This window comes from Apteryx mantelli, chromosome 18 (genome assembly GCF_036417845.1).
Source record: "Apteryx mantelli isolate bAptMan1 chromosome 18, bAptMan1.hap1, whole genome shotgun sequence".
In the NCBI taxonomy this organism is placed as follows: domain Eukaryota; kingdom Metazoa; phylum Chordata; class Aves; order Apterygiformes; family Apterygidae; genus Apteryx; species Apteryx mantelli.
Window position 1 is genome coordinate 14,329,484 of NC_089995.1, and position 19,361 is coordinate 14,348,844.

The window sequence follows — 19,361 nt, forward strand, 5'->3', positions numbered from 1 at the left end:
TACCCCTCCAGGATCCTGCCGAGAACAATGGGAGCGGATGGCTTGGAAGTGATGAAGCGCGCTGGGCGCCGGCGCTGACAAAGGGGGTTTGTTCCCGCTTCCGCAGGGGATGCGCGGCCGCTCCGGCCGTACCTGCGCGGGCGGGAGGCGGGGGGCGCCGGCCGCTCCGCTCCGCTCCGCTCCCCGCCCCCAGCCCCCAGCCCCGGCCCCGGCCCCGGCCCCGGCCGGCAGCTGTCCGCTGTGGGAGGCGTCTGCAGCTGGAAAACAGCAGCTCCGGTTTCGGATCGGATTTAGGGGTGGGGGTGGGAGGTGTGTGTGGGAAAAGCCAAGCGATGGGTCTTCCCTTCTTTTGACAACACTCTCCCCTTCAGGACTAAATCTGCACTGGAGGAAAGTAACTACAAGTGAGAACCACAAATCACACCTCCGTGTGGGAACTAAGCGCTGGGAGCAGCCTTGCAGCGAGCCCGAGGACATTCCCCGCCGCCAACCTGAAGCGATTCCTCCCGGAACGGCTCACTTGCCCCCGCAGCTCACCTTTGCCTGCAGTTACCAAGCGTGCAATTTGGGTTTAATGGAGCTGGGATTACTGTTCCTCTTTGGACTTACAATTACGTCGACTGCAGGTAAAAAGAGTTGCTTTCTTTATTTGCCATTTCCACGCATGCACACAAAGAAAGGCTGGTTTTTCAAAAGGCAGCAGCAGTAGCCCTCTCCGATGCGTGGTGGAGAACTAGACAGCAGAGCAGCGTTTGGCCGTACGTGGGTTTAAACCAACCAACCAACCAACCACCCCGCCGGCGATGCCCCCGCAGCCTGCCGGGGCTACGCGAGCATCCCGGCGCGCTGCAGCGACTGCGAACATAGCGGAGCCGGCAGCGGCCCCGAAACGCCGGCGGGACGGCGCCTGCCGGGGCGCTGGTACACGGGGGCTGCGGTGCGGGGTGCGGGGCGCGGGGCGCGGGGCGGGCGGGCTGCGCGGGCACGGAGCGGGGCGCTGAGCGCTGAGCGCGGCTCTTGCCTTCCCGCCGAACAGGGTCCTCGCTGCCGCGGCCTCGCTCGCTGCCGCTGCCGGGCGGCGGCGAGCCGCGCTCCGCGGCGCTGGGGCAGAAGGAGCGGGAGGAGAGCGAGGCGGCGGCGCTGCTGGGCGGCGGCAGGGCCAAGGCGGACGGCGGGGCGCTGCGCCGCCGCGCCCGGCGCTGCACTTGCTACACCTACAAGGACAAGGAGTGCGTCTACTACTGCCACCTGGACATCATCTGGATCAACACCCCCGAGTGAGTGAGGGCGGGCGGGCGCGGCGGGGACGCGAAATGGCGGGCGGCGCGGGGCCTCCCCGCGCGGGTCGCCGGGAGGTGACGGCGCTGCGCGGCGGCCGGGCCGGCGCCGGGGCCGGGGTCGGGGTGGGGGGAGCCGGGCCGGGCCGGGCCGCGGCGTCCCCCGCGCAGCCTGGCGCCCTGCCGGCCCTGCCCCTGCGCCGCCCGCGCCGCGCAAGGGCGCCCGCGGGGACGGTGCCCGGCGGGGCGGGCGGCGCCGCCACCTGCCGGCGCGGGGCGCGCAGGTGCCGCGCAGCGTCGGGCGAGGGCGCCTGCGGGCGGCGCCCTCCCGCCCCGGGGCCTCCGCGCCGCGCCTCGGGCGCCGGGACCGCGGGGAGAAAAGCAGCTATTTTGTCGGAGAAAGCTGTTTCTCATAAACCCCTCTTCGGGGGAGGAGAACTAGAGTGTGTGAAATTGTACTGACTTCGATAGAAATTCATGTGGGAAAATATTTTGACATTAAAAGAATAATAATTGTTGAAAACCACAATATACCAGACATAAAATGTTGCAAATGGTCTCTTTTACAATTGTGTTTTGCGGGAAGAGGGAACATAAGTGTTTGCTCCAACTCGTAACAAAAACAACTTTTGAAAACATAACAGTTCCCATGAAGCAGAAATTCTGAGTTTCGTAAGGGTCAGTGGGAGGTGGAGCACGAAGGCCCAAGGGCAGCGTCGGCTACCTGCAGTGGTTAACACAAAGCAGTCAGCCAGGAAGAGCGGCACTTTGCCTAGAGCCTGGAGATTGGCGTCCTTCTCTTCCTACACTATTGTCTATGAGTCTTAAGGATTTGTAAAGTTTGTTTCATAGGCTAACAAGTCTCAGTCCTGTGGCAACTACAGCAGTCAGTTCATTTTAAAAGTTCGGAGATCAAATGAAGCCTATTTTTAGATTCATCTAATGAACCTCAGAATTAGAAGTACTGGGACCATATGGCTGTGAACTTCCACATGCCACCACCAAGAACTCCACTAACTACAGTTGGGAATATTTGTACTAAGCCAGATCTGCCTTTGAATCAATTGCAAAGCTTTTAATCAGATTACAATGACAAAAGGAATAGAAAAAAAAAAAGAAAGTAGCAACAAAATAAATTAAGTCAAATGGGTTTTAGATTACAGGCACATGCAGTATGTATAATGCAGTCACAGAAGTCATTCAGTTCTTCAAGTTCCATACCTCCACTAATCCATCCCAGGATTACTTAGAATTATTTTAGCTAAATATTTATGACTCAGTATATGTGAGTCAGAGCTTCACCAGTGAAACAGAGAAACTACATTCCTTTTTGGCCACAAACTGAATAAATAGAATTCTGCTAATTTTAAACCCTCTTTTTATAGGATCTCCTGTTTAGGTCAATAAAAACTGTCAATTTCCCTCTGGTGTGAAAAGTATTTTGGATACAACATTGTAACATTAATAGTGTGCATGCATTCACTGATGTGGAGATTTTTTTCCTACCTGGAAGTCCTGAGTGAAGATCAGCAAAGAAAGAACAAAAAATACAGAATGAAAATATATATGGTTTCCATGATCTCAGGAAGCCTGACAATTCAGTTTAAGAGTCTATAATATGCTTCATTTCCCAACACTGTCGGGAGTAGGTTAACCAGGATGCTAGAGGCCCTCTACGGTTGATAAACAGTGGCTGGATAATTGTGGAGAGTAGGGGAATCAGTCCAGTAGGAACTAAATTTTTTGGAATCTGTAATTGCTGATTAGAACTGGAGAAAAGAGGCACCTCGAAGTTGGTGGGCTGGGGTTTCTAGAGAGTGGAAAAAGGCAAGTGGTGCTCTCTGCCTGGAAGAGCCAGGTGTCTGAACTGGCCTGCTTTGCTCTCCTGCTCCTCTAGCTCTTCCCTGAGACTTCCCTGCTCCAGCCTGCAAGGGGAGCACTGAAAGGAAAGGCCCTGTTCACAGCGTGGGTGGATGTAAAAATCTCCCTCTAAGCTGCAGGAGTGCCGTCTTGGTTGTCAGAAACCCCAGGATTCTTCCACAGAGGAAAGCTTCTATATATGAGGGCAGAGATAGTAATTGAAATAGTATTTATAAAGACATTGGACATTTTTGAGTATGTTTAGTACAATAAGAATAGGACTGGGCTTTTATATCACACATCTGGATGAATGGGCCCTAATTCTGGCCTGGTCTTCTACCTGAACAATGTCTCAATAAGTTAAAAGGTATTTCTGAAAGCAAATGAGAAGGATCAGGCCTACTTGTGCAATTTAATATCCCAAGGAAGTTACACAACTTCCAAATGGAAGCAACTGTTACATATGTATAGACTGCATGGGCTGTAAATAGACCTTTTATGTTGTTGAAAGTTTTTATATTTACTACCAAATGTTTGGCTCAAATACAACTTTGAGGACCATACATACAATGGGAGGCCAGAACAATGGTATTAAAGACTGGAGAGATTTTCCTAACATCTGTTGATTCTGATCTTTTTCCTGTTTACTCACCTCTCATGTCTTTTTCAGTTTTATTTCCTACACCAAACACTGGAATTACTTTTTACTAATTTTTTTCTTTCTCATCTCCCTTGAATTACATCCTTCACTTTATCACTTCTTATTCCCATCACAAATTCCTTAATGTTTTCTGTTTCCAGGTTACTCTTTCCTCCATGCGCCACAGATGTACTTTACTTCCTCCTCCTGTTTCTTCCTCATCACTTCTCCCAACAGAATATGCTTTTAAGCATTGTTTTAATATATTCAGAACAAATATTGGTCATGGCCCCTCTTCCTCCTCCCTCCCCAGAGAAGTGGTTTCAATAAAATCACTGCTGGAAGCAGAGTACCAATACAGGGTATATTTCTATCCTTGCTGAGAAACCTCTAAGATCAGCAGGGAGAGAGCTGTTGAAAAGCACAAAATTGCAGAGTACGCAACCTTTGACCCTCTGTAGCCATCCCAAATTAAATGAGGAAATTACGTGCACACACGTTTGCCTATTGCTTTGTACTTGTCCATGAACCACTAGGGTTAGTCCAGACCCCTGAGTATGCTAGTGTTATTTTGACATACTCTAAGTCTTTTTTGATGGGAACAGTGAAAGCATTAAGTGGAAAGGAAGACATCCTAAGGAACATCTGTAAGTCAGAGTAGAATAATGCAATTATGTCTTGTAGACAAAGGCTGCATAAAATATTTGGTTAAAACCTGGTATATTGTTCTCACTGATAAGACTGCAGACTAATTCCTTGAGTAATCAATGTGTATATGTGTTATTTCTTTTTTGTCAAATGATTAATTATGTCTGCCTTGATATATAATTAAAGACACATTTTAAAGCAGAAAGAATAAACTCTGTTAAACAGTACTCACTGATGTAATATAGCCACAACCTGTAGACTCATGCTTAATTATATAATTTAGAGAAGAAAATGTAAGAAAGACACATTTTAGATCTGTCCATCTTCAAAGAGGTCCTATATTTTGAGATCAACTGAGCATGTACATCCAAAGGCAAAATGTGTTTCAATTAATGACATTAATGTTGCTGCATGAAACACTACAGATGCTCAGAATAATTAGTAAGAGATCAAATCTGAAAACTACAGGAGAATAATGCTATAATGGACACACAATATCAGATACTAAAATGGTCTTTAATCTGTGAAAGAAAAATATAATGAGAACTCGTGGCAATAATCCAGAGGCTTTTAAAGAAGGATTAGCATAGTAAAGGCATTAGCCAGTCAGGCTAAGCACCAAAAGAACTGATAATTTCTTGAAGTGTCTAAATCAAAGCAATTTTTTTTTCTAAATGGCATGCCTTATTTCAGTATTAGATACTATGATCAAAAAGGGAAATAACTGAATGAAATTCTATGACCATGTAAAAAGATGGGCTTACATGATCATCTAAAGGTTCTATTGGCCAATTACATAAATTTCTGAAACAGTAGAGTCAAATGAACAAAGTGAAAGGAAGAGTTTGATCTAATATTTTTGTGCTCGCTCACTGATCCTCTGCACTCACACATGTTCTCTTTCCTCTGTGGAAGGCCAAAGGCATACACTCGCTGGTGGTCTGTGAGTGGGATATGTTGGTAGAGGATAAGGTGAGTGTTTCACAAGCCTGTGCTGACACATTCTTGTTCCATCATAAAGAAGAAACATGAAGTTTCTGTAACATTTTTAAGTCACATATCCTAAATTTTGATGGCCATTTAGGAATATCAGCAGGTCTAGGTTGACAACTCCAGATAGTTCACCTGTAAAAGTCTGTCCTCCTGACCTCATATGACTACCTGTTGGGGTAAGAAAGGCTTTTCATGCACTTTCATTCTTTTCTGTCTCTGCTGAAAGTGCTGGCAAATGGGTTTGTTGTGAATCCAAGGCTTATCAGAAGCTAAACTGACAACAGCAGCTGATTCCACATATGATCAGTTGTCTAACAGCTTTAAATTAATGATTTTGCTCACTACTGGCCTAGGTCACCATCAGGAGGTCATCTCAGAATGGAAAGGATCTTTATCCGGTCATCACTTCACTCAGTTTTGCTCATATATAGAGAAGATGTGATATCTTGGGATGTTGTTACAAAAGAGAAGACTCCAAGCCTATTGGATACTGTTGTTCTAACAGGACGTCCTGCTGACTTTTTCATTTCCATCATATCATCTTTTTGTTACCTGCATCTCATCACTGATTGAATTTTGTTGAAAGGAAACCCACAGAATGTAATTTAAAGTGCTCTTCATCCTTATGGGTATTAGGTGGTATTATAAATTTAAAGTATTAGAATTACCCCCTTTTTTGAGAATTATCTTCTTCATTAGTTAAACATAGACAAGAACCTGTGTATTACTGGAAAGGGAAGAACACAGCCAAAACTCTCCTGTTCAGCAAAACAATTAAGCGTGTGCTTATAATCTTAATATATCGGACTGAAAATACCTGCTAGGCAAAGGCATAATGATAAAACGGTGGCTGCAAGCCAGGCAAGTTCAAATAAGGAAGACGATCTGTCTAACAGTGAGCGTGGTTAACCACCAGAAGCAAGTGCCAAAAGAAGTGATGAAGCTGATATTGTACATGAATATTCTATTGAACTGGGAAGCTCACTGAATACTGCAGTGTCGATCAATCTTTGAGTGTATGTATTCCACTGTTCAAATAACTACAGAGGCATGTAACAACTATACTGCGGTCCAACTACCATTTTATTATCTCCCCTCAGCCAGCTTATGTGTTTAAACATTTTCCTAGTTCTTCATTCCTTTTGTTGGATGATGATTTTAAAACTAGCCCCGAGATTTACACTATGAAAACATAATACTAAGTTAATATAACATAGTCCACAGCTAATACTAGTTCTAGAACTGTACTTGAACTAGTCTTTCATGTTCAAACTGCTACTGAGCTAGATATTATGATACTGATTCAAACCAAGCATCTCTGGCTCTATTTCTTTTTACTCCCTTTTAGTAACAAAACCATATAGCAGCTTATACAATAAAAATAACGTAGTTGTTACTAGCACAGTTATTAGTGTTAGGATATTATGGAATTTTCCACAGCTGTATAAAATTTGCTATGAAATGCCTTTCTGATTCATCAAAAAATGAAAAACAGTTCTTGGAGGGTCTTCAAATGCAAGTGCTAAAACTTGCAACTGAATCAGCTTTCACAACAATTAGCTTGTCTGCAGCAAGAGACTCCTCTTTGGTCCCTCCCTATCACGCATCCACCATAGCTAATGCCAAACGCAGCTGTCAACATCACTGTCCTGTTGTAGCAGGTCCTTTCATATGCAAGCTGTTTATGCATTTAATAGGGATGCTGTGCTTGAAACAATGTAAAAATCAGGTGCACTATAATTTGCCCCAATTTTTTCCTTTGAAAACCTTATATATGGTGTTTTATCCTTCCATGTAGCATTACCCAAATTGTGTTTTTTCACAATGAAGACACAATTGGTTGTCAAGAGTTACGTTCAAACCTAACTTAGGAAGCCTATTCTGTTTTTCTTTTAATAAGCCTATTTTCTTTTTCTTTTAGTGAGTGTTCTGATTGGTCCTAATTGGTTCTGTCCTTTGGCAAATGGGACTTTCATTCCTAAATCACATATCATATCTGATAGTTTGACCTATCTTAACGTGAACAGGAACAAAATGTTTCTTGCTTTTTCTGTGCCTACCCTGCTTTAAAGTACATATATTCATGGTACTCTCTTGAATGAACAAGATTCAGTGTTTCCATTTTAAAATAACTTTAACATCCTAGATTAAATACCTTGGTGTGGTTCTATTTTTTAGCCAATGCCTTCTTTTGACATTTTCACATTGAAACACCATCCCTTTCTAATAAGGGCCCATTCCCATTCTAGTAAGGGCCTCAAATTCATGCTCTCCTGTTTTGTGTGCTGATCATTTCTCCTAACTGCTCCTACACTGTCTCACTGTTGTTTGAGCATCCCTCAGCCTGCGCTGTTCAGCCTGATCCCTCTGCTCCTTCGGTCTCCCTGAACCATGCACAGCTTGTGTGCCCTTCACAGCCTAGACTAGAATATATCCTCTTAGTGTTCCTGTAAAGCATATTTTCAGTACTCATAGTATTGATACCTTAACAGTATCCTCAGGAAGGCCTGAAACTGGTCTGGCTCTGCAGACTGAATTCCCCTGTCACCGCAGGAGCTAGCCCTGCAGAGGATGGGCTCAGGGATGACACATGCCAGTAACTGGTGCTTTGAAACTTCACTATTGCTCTTCATGTTGCTCAAATTCTAAGAGTAAACAAAGAATAACATTTTCCAGGGTTGTCAAACCACAGTCACTTTCATCAGCCTTAAATTTTAACACTCTTGTGTTTATTTTCCCCCCAGGTTTTTGTTTTATTTGTTTTTAAACCAACAGTGCATTTTTAACTCTACACACTGTGGGGAATGGTAGAAACATGCACTGGAGAACGTGTTCTGTGTAGACAGTGGTATGGCGGGTGCAGGAGCTAGTAATGAATTCTCTGAGACTTATTTTGGAAAAGCTACCCTTTGCCACTTAATTTTATTTCATTCCTTTCATTCTCCTGATTTTCCAGCCACTTCTGCCTTTCAGGATTTACCTCATGCCTTCTTGCTTTGGAACCAGCCCAATGCTCCCTGCCAGTCAGAGGATGAAAGAAGAGTAATGGGAGGTTGGGTCTTACAGGCGGGAAGGAATACTGCACCAGATACGTTTTTTTATAATTAAGAGTCCAATAGCTTGTCAAAAACTGGAACCAGGTTAGGACCGGTATGAGGTACTGAAGGATGCGAGCAGTACATTTTCAGGGAGGTATTTTGGTGAAACAGTGGCTCGGTTCATAAGGTAAAGTGAGCTCTACCCAGCCTCTCTGGGTACTTGGGGTGTTAATGAAAAAATACACCCCCATGGCTGCTTCATCTTGTTAACCTCAAGAAACATACCTCAGCTTTTCACTGCACAGCCCAAATTTTTTTCTTATCATATTTGATACAGGAAACATGTAATATTCTTTTGACAGCTACAGGAAAAGGATTATTAGTAATAAATATGAAGTTTCTATTCGTAAGACTGTTTTTTTAAAAGAAAAGCAGATTATTTTGATTTTGCCATTCATTTATGATTTAACTGTACTGCATGTCTGTTATACTCTAAGTTCTATTGCTGAGTTGTCCTTTGTTATGAAATTACAAGCATTTATATAATTTCCCTACAAACATACAGAAGAAAAATACTATTAGGTATAACCTTGTAATAATTAAATAGCAGGTCCACTGCTGTCACCTAGAAATTAAAGAGTACACTCACTAAAATATCAATTCATTCATTTAGTTTTGAATCAAAAATTTAAGTATATGCTTAAACTGGACTAAATGTCTTTCAAGTCTTGGATTAGAAATAGGATTTACTGAAGTGTAATTCTGCCACTCCTGTATACTGCTGAACAAAAATAACGTTTGCACGTGTGTTGTCTTCTGTGTCTTGGCAAGTGAGGAACTCCTAGGAAGATCCCCGACAAAACCTCCCACAGAAAGCATGCTGTGAAAGACCTTTCCTACGACAGTCAATCCAAATCAAAAATACCATTGATAAGATGTTAAAAAGACAGTATTTCCATCCATATGATATTTTAGTTCATAATTCAGTCCTTAGTAATCAGGGATCAAGTTAAGGGTGTAAGACATAATGAAATTGCTTTAAACAAAGCCAGTTGTCTCTTAAGACCAGGTAATTTATTTGTGTCCACTGTTTGTTTTGTGCTAATTGTCTTTGCTCCACAGAGCTTCAGATTCTTTTCTGGTATTTCATGCTGGCAAATGATTCAAGTGTCTTCCTCTGCCTTCATGCAATATTGCAGTAAGGTCTCCTGAGTATGAATATTTTGCAGTCATTACAACATGTTCTTTACTACATTTGTTAGCTCAATGTGGAATACTGTAAATTGCTAAAGCTAAGAGAAATGTATCCAAAAAAGCAATTGTAGCCTGTTATGTATTATATTAGCTCTGCTTTAATAAGAATATTATGTGTGTTATGAAGTTATGTATTTTATGGAGCATGCTTGCTAACATATTTATCAGAAACAGGGTAGCCCATGCATGCTAGGTAAGCCAGATTGCAGCCATGGGAACCCTTCCTCTTAACTGTTTATGAAAGCCACAAATCTAGTTATTCCCAGTAAGGATCAGCAGAGGCATGTGCTGCCAGTTGTGCCGGATGTTGCTTTTGAGTTTGCTTCAAGCTTAAATTATGCCGTAAGTGTTTCACTTTTACCAAAGAACATATAAAATAGGAAAGTAGGAGGAATGCAAGATGGCTTATTTTTATAAGAAAAAAGACACCTTTCTGCCTCCAGGACATTTTCAGCTACCAGGCATTTGCAGTCAGTGAAGTTAGTAAACTGAGCTCTTTGTAACCTCCTTCTCTAGTCACCACGAATGTACCATATATATTGTAAATTTATCTCATTTACTTAGAAGATTATAATACTGGAATTACCTTGTTATCACAGGGATCAAAATATGGCTCATTTAATATGGCTTCAATAACTGGTTTGAGGAAATCAAGGAGTATAAAGCTTGGGAAGATGACATTTATTCTGTGTCCTTCTGCAGAGCTAGTATGAGTTACCTAAATCAGGACTGGGCAAACCTAACAACTCATTCTAAATATAAAATGGCTTGAAAAAAACAAGTGTTCATCATCATTCTCATGCCCAGCAACTAATTTTGACTGCAGCCTCAAATTATTCTTGTCCCTGTCATCTCCCAGCCCCTGCACTGACTGCCTCCAGTCCACACATCAGTTCTGCTCTCTCTCCCTAGTCTCACTCCTGTTCTGAGCCCCTCCACCTCTTTTCAGGGCTGTTAGTGCAGGCCTCTTCTCACTCTCAGGCCTCATGTTGCAAGAAAGGAGAGACATCTTCTTCAAAGGAGGAGAAAGAAACAAGACGAAAAAGTGAAGCTGCTCTGACCTGGCCAGCTCTTTCACCTCCTTCCTTCCCAGTGTGCTCCTGAGGGATGTAGGAGAGCTGACTGACTCCTGGTGTGGCTCGGCTGGCTGCTCTGTATCACTGTGCCAAGGATCAAACCAGGGGTGTCTTCCACATCACTGTATCTCTCAGGGACCAGCTCACTTTATAGAAATACTACTCATTGTATTGGAGACCGTATGCAGCCTGGTGCCTTCTTTCCATTGATTGTGCCAACACTGGTTAACTAAGCCTGCTGACACAAGCAGACAGGTATGTAGGTTGCTAGCAAGATAGTGGAGTTTTTTGCTCTAGCCTATCTCATTGCTGCAATCCTCCTGGGATGGCATGTTAAGGGAGATACCCGGACAAATGATCTGCCTTATCACAGAGACATTAGCCTTCAGATTCTCTTATGGCTCTTATTTGGGTACCACGACGTCCCAGTAGGAGGTAGATCAAAGAACTCATGTGGTCAGTGAGACAGACTGGATGGTAAAGCAGATACGCACAATCCTTGGCTTATTGCCTAAATTAACTGTAACTAATCCACTATAACTAATTTTGGGTCCTTTAAAAGCTTAAGTGCTAACTAAACAAATCAGATTGAAAAAAACAGTGAAGATAAACCCAATTTCAGCAAGATATTGGAGCTACATCTTTTTGGATATCAGTAGCCTATTTAGGTATCTAGGAGCATTGACTGCTACTAAACTGAGGATGTGGGAAGTAAAAGTGTGGCTACAAAGTATAAACACCTGTTTCTCTCTGAAAATAATTTTAACTGCAAAAATCTTCTCAGAAAAAAGCAAGCATTATTTCTGCATGTCATCGTAAATCTCTATCCTTTAAATAGATGAGGGACTAGGACAATTGGTAAGAAGGAACAGCCCGTTATATCTCTCAATTGTAGGAGTCTGTGAATAATCAAGTAGAAAAAATGCAGTGCAATCCTTACAATTTTTGTGAACACAGCATGTAGTTAGGATGACATAAGACCAGCAAGTCAGGGACTTCTTTGAAGAGCATTCCCATTGTGTTTTACTTAATAAATGATGATGATGATCAAAGGATAATATGGGAGGAATACCTGTTGCAAACTATCTGCAATTAAAAAATGTGCCTGTTGCAGAAAGAGTTGGAGTGAACTTTCAGAGCAGCCAATGATCTATTTATCTACAGAGCTACATAGTAGTACTGCTGTAGCTTTATATGAAATTATACACAGAAATATCTGTTATTTTCCCCTAACATCTTTCATTTTGGGGACATCTTGGTTCACATAGAGAATATAAAGAGATCTTGCTTCCTCTCCACATTCTTTGTTCTCAGTGGTCCTTACAGGGATCTCATACATTTTAAGATTGTCTGAAAACACTGGAGGCTCTTGGGAGCCTGGCTGGCCTGGATACATGCCAGAAATATATTGCTGAATACTGAAATCACAATATCTAAGATGAATGCTGCAACCCCCTCATCCTTCTGTTTTGGCTGAAACTCTCAAGTGCCCTGGAGGTATCTACTGTGTTTAAGTGGCTGGGAAAGTAGAAAATAAAAGCAACTCACAGGTCAATTATAACATAGCATGAGAAACTCAGTCACATGTTATAAGAATTAAAATAAACTAGTTGGATTTTGGCTGTCTGAATACTGACCATTCATTATAGTACAAATGAGGGACAGTGGGACATTGGCAAATCATACACATGGCTTAATTCCAGGCACTGGAGAGCTATGTTAGCAGCTCTTCTTCCCACATAGAGCCTTCTGATGATGTGAATAAAGAACAAAATAGTTTATACTGACAAAGAAACTGTTTCCTTAAACCCAGACCTCCTGTAATTTAGAAAGTGTTTAAAAATGAGCATGCTGGCTTTTCCTTTATGCATCTGCTCCCTGGCCGCAGTAATCATACTGGTAACTGACCTCTGCAAAAGAGAAGGTGGGCCATGTCCACGTACATCGCAGGTTTGAATGTTGCCACCCAGATGCCAGTTCAAAGAAGTACCTTGGAAAGGCTAATCCAGAATTGTATCAGTATGCTTGTTCTCCTCTTTGTAGAGAAGAAATGCATAAAGGATGCATGGTACGCCTTAGCCCTTAAATATGTGGAAACCAATTTTATTGTCACATGCGAATTTTGCTCTCCTAAAAGGAGAAACAATGTAATCTGAGTTAAAGATCAGAAATTTCATATTTCTTGTGAAATGTAAATGTTTCAATTGTTTCAAATGTTTCAAAAAAAAAATCTGTGAATCTCACATAGAAAATTTCAAAATGTTTCCAAATGGCTCTTAGCCAGGACTTTGGCTAGGGACCTGGTCATAACCACTAGGAACATGGTGTTAGGGAATGAGTTGCTCAGACATCCCTGGCAGTCCAGCAGTTGGCTGGACAAATCTGCTCCTGCCTGGTTCAGCTGTCCCTCATCTTCCCTGTGGGGACAGAAACTGCCCTGCGTATGCTAAAGATAGCAAGCTTTGACTAAAAAAAGAGATGCTTCACCTACTGAAATGGAAAGCTAAGTTGGCTTCTTAGCAACAGACAGGCTTAGTAACAGTAAAATGTCGACAGCGATTACCACTCCGTGTGTAGAAACTGTGATTCTAGTTCCCTCCTTTTGAACCTGAGCATTGCAGCACCATAAAATTTGCTGCTCAAGCAGCCATTCATTAATCATGTGCAACGATCTAAGATTAAGCATGCTGCTAGGCAAATGCTTCTGATATTTGTTCAACTGAATCTCTCTGGCATCTCTTCTCACTTCTGAAGTACTGAGAAAGAGGCATGAACTAACTTGAATTACTAACATTTTCAGCTACTGGAATGATAACCATGCACACACTAACTTTTGCTTAAATGTTGCAATTTATGAGTTTTATCGGAGTAACTGACAGGCAAGAAAACACCTACTACATTTTGCAGCTCTTTCTGAATACTACTGGAAAGACTGTGGGTTGCTATTGAAGCTTATGTTTTGGTTTTGAATTTTTGGCTTAGAAATTACAGAAAGGCATATTGGGAAGGCTATACCAAAAATTTAAATTTCCCATCTCTGAATGGCAAATCTGCTTATTAGCTTACATAAAAATGTTTGCTTGGGCATTCTAGTTCAAATTATTACACTTGAAAATATCATTACATTTGCACGTATTTCTGGGCCACTGAGAACAAAGTGCTCTTGAATGCATTTTCCAAGTATGAAGCATACTCTTACAAGCATCGAGCTTACGAATTTTGTTTCGTAGAGCATCAGGCTCTTTGTAGGAAGGTCAGAAGCAGTATCTAAAATATCAGTCTCCCCCTTTGCTTAGGGCTGTGATTCATCATTCTTATCACTTGTAATTATGCTATAATCCCCACTCCTGCCTATCTGCTGGATTTTACTATCTCATAGCAAAGACATCAGACTGGTTATGGCTCCATTCCTTAACCACCATAGTTCATATACTGATGTATTAACATGAAATTGAAGCTGATGACAATTCTAGCTAGTTCATTAATTTGCAAGCTGCAGCAGCTAAGGAGTAAGCACACGCGCCCCTGTGTCACTCCGGCTATGCAGGCAGAACCTTAGACAGAGGAGCAAGCAACAGCTCAGCCCTGCAGAGATTTGGATTTAGAGCCATTAGAGTAAGAAAAAATAGTACTGTATGTAGGAAAAATTGGAAACATTTTTAATAATGAGAATAACATACTACAGTATTTTATGTCTTGTTAGCACAATGTGGGATGACATCTGCAAAAGCTGTAAAAAGCTTTTTTATCCCCTCACGACCTATCTGCCATGAGATATGGGTTTCAAGTTTGGTTAGACCAAGCAAGACTCATGTTTTCATTTCAGCCTAAATCTGAGCAAAATGTTGCATAACAGAATTTTACCAGACAGTTTTCACAGAGGGTTCGCCACACTTAAAAATATAAGCACTTTCTGTTCCTGCCTCCAAATACCACCATTACTTCATAAACAGCACGAATATATCTAAAAATAAGATGATAAAGCAATTGTTTGTGTCAGAAGTTACCTACATTAGTCATTTATCATTCATTATTATAAAGTAGATGCCAGTACAGAATTATAAATACTCTTCAAGTATAAAATGGGACTCACGCCTACTCCTGAAGACAGCAAATAGCTTCTCAATCTACTGTTTGAGAAGGGGGGGGCCACAATCAAGTCCTAAATAGTCTTTTAAGGCTAATTTGCATCTTGTTAGTCTTTCCCAGTGTTAAGGCACAGACAGAATGAAAGAAGTGGTGAAAATATATAACAGCATCTGCATATAGATGAGGCAGAGCAGCATCTACAGGAGAAAGACCTCTCATGACCTCCAACACACAGAAATACCGCTTATTTCTATATTTTTGTGATTTTCTATCAACCTTGCCAATGTTGCATCAAAAATTATTGCAGACTTTAAGAAACTAATGTTTCTGACACTTTCAACTCAGCATGAGTGTGGGAGAATGGAAAATTCACAGATTTCCAATTAATAGACTAATGATGTTTTTATGAAAGAAAATGATAGAAGTCCAACTACATGACAGTAGTGGTTCCAGACTGATTATTCAGGCTTTGTGCTGTAACACTGTCACCCTAACCTCCTCTCCCGCATCAAGATCACATCCTTTTTTTGTTCTTCCCTCATCCTTCTTTCTTTTGAACAAGAGATTTGCCTCTGATTTTCAGTGGATTCATGGGTTGATTTGCCCAGCCCTCAAGTGCCCTGAACTTTGGTGAGTTTCCAGAGGTTCCACGTGGTGTAGAGCTGCTATCAATTGAGATTCTTTAACACCTTGCGGGAGGAAAAATTTATGACATCAGTCAAAACTATCCATACATTTTGGGGATGCTAGCAGGTAGTGATGAAGCTTGCCCTTTTCTGATAAACAATATTACTGAATATTCCCCATTAAGGAGCAGAGTATGCCAGGCTGCAGGGAAATAAAGAGAGTTACCTCTTCCTATTTCCTGATATGCTCCTGTAAAGAACTGAATATGATCTCCTATAGAAAAGCATTCGTGGATACGTATCACTGTGGCTTCCATGTTAGGAGGATTATCTACCTCTATCTATTCTCACACCTATGACTCCAATGTCATGTCCCTAAACATAATCCAGCAAGCCAGTCATGCTGACAGTTTTCTCGAGTGATGAAAACAGTAAAACTATAGGCAATTCAGCCTCTGAATGATGAAGAAGATGACGATGTGATGGTACTTATCTGATGGAAATCAACACAGCTCCTTTGTCAATTTATACCAGTTATGGAACTGAACATGCCAAATTTTGTGCATAGTAATTGAGACTGGGAACCTATACGATAAAGAATTAATGAGAATTAAAATAAGCAATAACCTGGGAATGTATTTGTATTTGCTGTTAGGTAATCAAAATTTTTGTATGTAGCCAGGATATCTGTCAACTAATTCTGCCATTAATTTATTTTTCTGCTACTTTCTAACTTTGTAAAAGCCTGAGTACTTTAAGCAAAAGTTGTGAGCTCTTACAGGGAGAGCTTTTTACATGAGTATAGGGTTTGACTTTTGTGCCACTGTTTATTAGTTTACATCAATAGGTCTATTTTCTAAAACAGAAAAATATGAAACAACCTCTTAATTGGTTTGTAAAATATATCATGATTGTGATTCTCATGACAGGAGGACGGTGCCATATGGGCTATCTAACTACAGAGGCAGTTTTAGAGGCAAAAGGTCTACAGGCCAGATTCAAAGTACTTTCCAGTCTTCGTTTCGGTGCTCTTGTTTGGATGCACATGACGAACAGTGTATGCAGTTTTGCAGGAGAATGCAAGACAGAAGAAGGTGAGTATCCTTCCTTAACATTGCTAACTGTCTACATGATTTGACTATTTCATGAAGCTAAATAATCAAGTTGCATGTGTAAAATTAAAGGGTTAACAAATGTATTGTTTTTAAATAAAATTCGCATGTCTAGTATTTTGAATTTTATTTCTGGTGTTTCTTTTTATGATGTGGCATTTTTAAAACAGCAGATCTCCTGTCCAGTTAGAAGAATAAACAGGGTAATTCAGGGCCTCCTTAATATTGCACTATTTTAGGTAAAAACCCCAAGTATTATCTATTCTAAAGAAAAATATGCCCTTTGTTGCTTTATAAATAACTCTGTATGGGCAACTGGTGAGATCACAGTGAAGAACTTAGCAAATCTCTCTTCGTCAGGAATCATGGATCAGTGAAAACAACAGAGGAGAGAGACCTATGCAGGGAAAAGGAACACGCTTTCATTCAGTAGCACAGAGTCTGGGAGGTTCTGAACCATCAGGTATGTAACAGATGCACATGTTCTGTTTAATGTTGAATAGAAATATTAATTTTCCGTAACTTTTTTAATATTTTCTGAAGTCAAATAAATACTATTACTTTTTTCTAAATGAGACGTCTTTTTTTTTTTTTTAATAACTAATTATACACAGAATTACTACAACCTTCCCCGTGCTGATATAGCTCCTTCAAAAGTTGGATTCTCTGGCTATAAGCCAACACATTTTCTGGCAACAGTCCCACATTTTTTTTTTCCTTAAGGCCAGGGCTGTTCCTGTCTATCATCTTTTTGCTCATTTAGCCCTGCAACAATATAAGCTGTATGTCCCAGTGCAGTGCTCTTGTAAAATTTAAGTTGTCAAGGTTCAGAAAATAGAACAAACTTTGTGGAAAAAATATTTGGAGGGAAAAATAAATCTATTTTAGATGTCATACATGAAAAAGTTACTGTGACCTGGCAGCCAGTTTCAAAAAGTTCCAGTTCCAAATCTTAATACTAGTGCTATGTAAGAAATGTAAAATTATTTTAGTGTAATCAAATACTTCTAGTTTTGGGTGAAATGCAGCAGCCATTAGAACTTGAGAAGTTAAAAAAAAGAAAAAAAAATTACTATCCAAACCTTTCTAGCTCTCAAGGGAAGCACTTGGATTTTAAGTCTCCAGGCTGAATTTCTCCCTATGATTATTTAATCAGAGCTAATTAGACATCTGGGTAACATTCACTGTTTGCACACATAAGCATGGAGACGATTAGGAGACCACAGTTCTATCAGGATCATGAGCAGTTAGTTCAGAATACTCAAGCTGTTGTTTTTTTTTTAAGGTTTAATGTTTATTTGCTGAAACTCAGAAGCAAGAACTTAAACTACAACTCTCCCTTGAGATGGGCAAACTCGATGCTTCAGTCTGATGCCAGTGGAGAATCCAGAAGTATGTAACACTTTAATTTCATCAATGCCAATTCGAGGGCACGTGAACCTGTATGAAGAAGCTTTCTCCCATGCTCCTCTCATGAGAGTCTCAGTAAAGGATAATCTTTATCATGTAAACTGACAGGGAATGTATCACCATCGAAGAAAAACTTAAAGGAGGATCCAAACTGCAGCAACACAAAGTTTCAGAAATCATTTTTCTACCTTATTTTAAGAAGTACAACAGAAACATCCTGTTCCACTTACTGCTTGCTATCTGTCTGAAGAACCATCCAAAGCTTTATGCAGGCAATTGTAATGGGAAAATGGGATGAGTTAGAGAGAGATTGCCTGTACACGAGTTCTCATCAAGAATAAATCGATAAAATATTTCTCTTGTTAATGTATGCAAGCCTGAATCATATTGTAACTTTGTGGCAGATGTTTAAGTGACAGTATCTATGCAGAATAAATATGAATGGCTAATATAAATATTATTATAAACTATAGCAAGTTAAGAGTATACATTGAGTATTCAATAGATTACCTAATTTAGGCACAAATTATTCCTACACTTCAAAGTTCCATTCAAAAACATTTACAACAATCATTTAAGGATGCACTGTAGCTGATGAACAAAATTTCAATTATTCACCCCAAAGAATTTCCTAAACATGACACTGTAAGACTGTGGAACTTAAAATCAAACTTCATACAATCAGAGTAATTTCCTGTACTAGACCATTTATTATTCTAAGCCACTACGTATCTTATCATCCACAGTATATACATTCATCTTTGCTAATACATTAAAATCACATTTTTAACTCTTCATTGAAACATCATCACTGAACAACTGAACAACCTGGAAACTTGGCAAAAAGGAAAATATCCACCACTGGAGAGTTTTCAACATAAATGATTTCAGCAGAAATTATGGACTTTTTTGAGAGGGAGATGCAGGAATAAGCCAGGAAAAAATGAATAAGTTTTGCAAATCCTGTTCTTTAATGTAATTTAAAAAGAAACAGAGGAAATCCCTTACTTGTGGCATTACAGATCTTTTCTGGTTTGACCTTCAAGCAGACTTTTCCCAGGGCACATAGGTTAAATTGTAACCAGATGACACTAAATTATATTTTATCAGAACATAGATGGAGACCAAAAAACCCCCTGCAAAATGAAAAAAACTGAGCAGAAAAAATGGTTATATAGACTTAAAACAATGGTAATAGATTTTGTTTGAAACAAGAAAGGAGGTCTTTGCCAAAATATATATGATATAGTTTATATATATGTGGATATATTTCATAAATAAATTATTATAGTTATAAAAGTAAATATATCTTTCAGTTATTGCATTTGTATCAGTTTC

The 19,361-nt window shown here is 40.6% G+C and overlaps 1 protein-coding gene across 1 annotated transcript; it reads left to right on the top strand.

Annotated features, from left to right (window-relative positions):
• The first annotated feature begins 214 nt into the window (after positions 1–214).
• Positions 215–17,983, top strand: EDN3 (endothelin 3). The gene is made up of 5 exons (XM_067307861.1): positions 215–626; positions 1,037–1,277; positions 16,431–16,595; positions 16,974–17,076; positions 17,899–17,983. The coding sequence occupies exons 1-4, from the start codon at positions 575–577 to the stop codon at positions 17,044–17,046; spliced, it is 531 nt and encodes a 176-aa protein (XP_067163962.1). The 5' UTR covers positions 215–574; the 3' UTR covers positions 17,047–17,076; positions 17,899–17,983.
• The last annotated feature ends 1,378 nt before the right edge of the window (positions 17,984–19,361 follow it).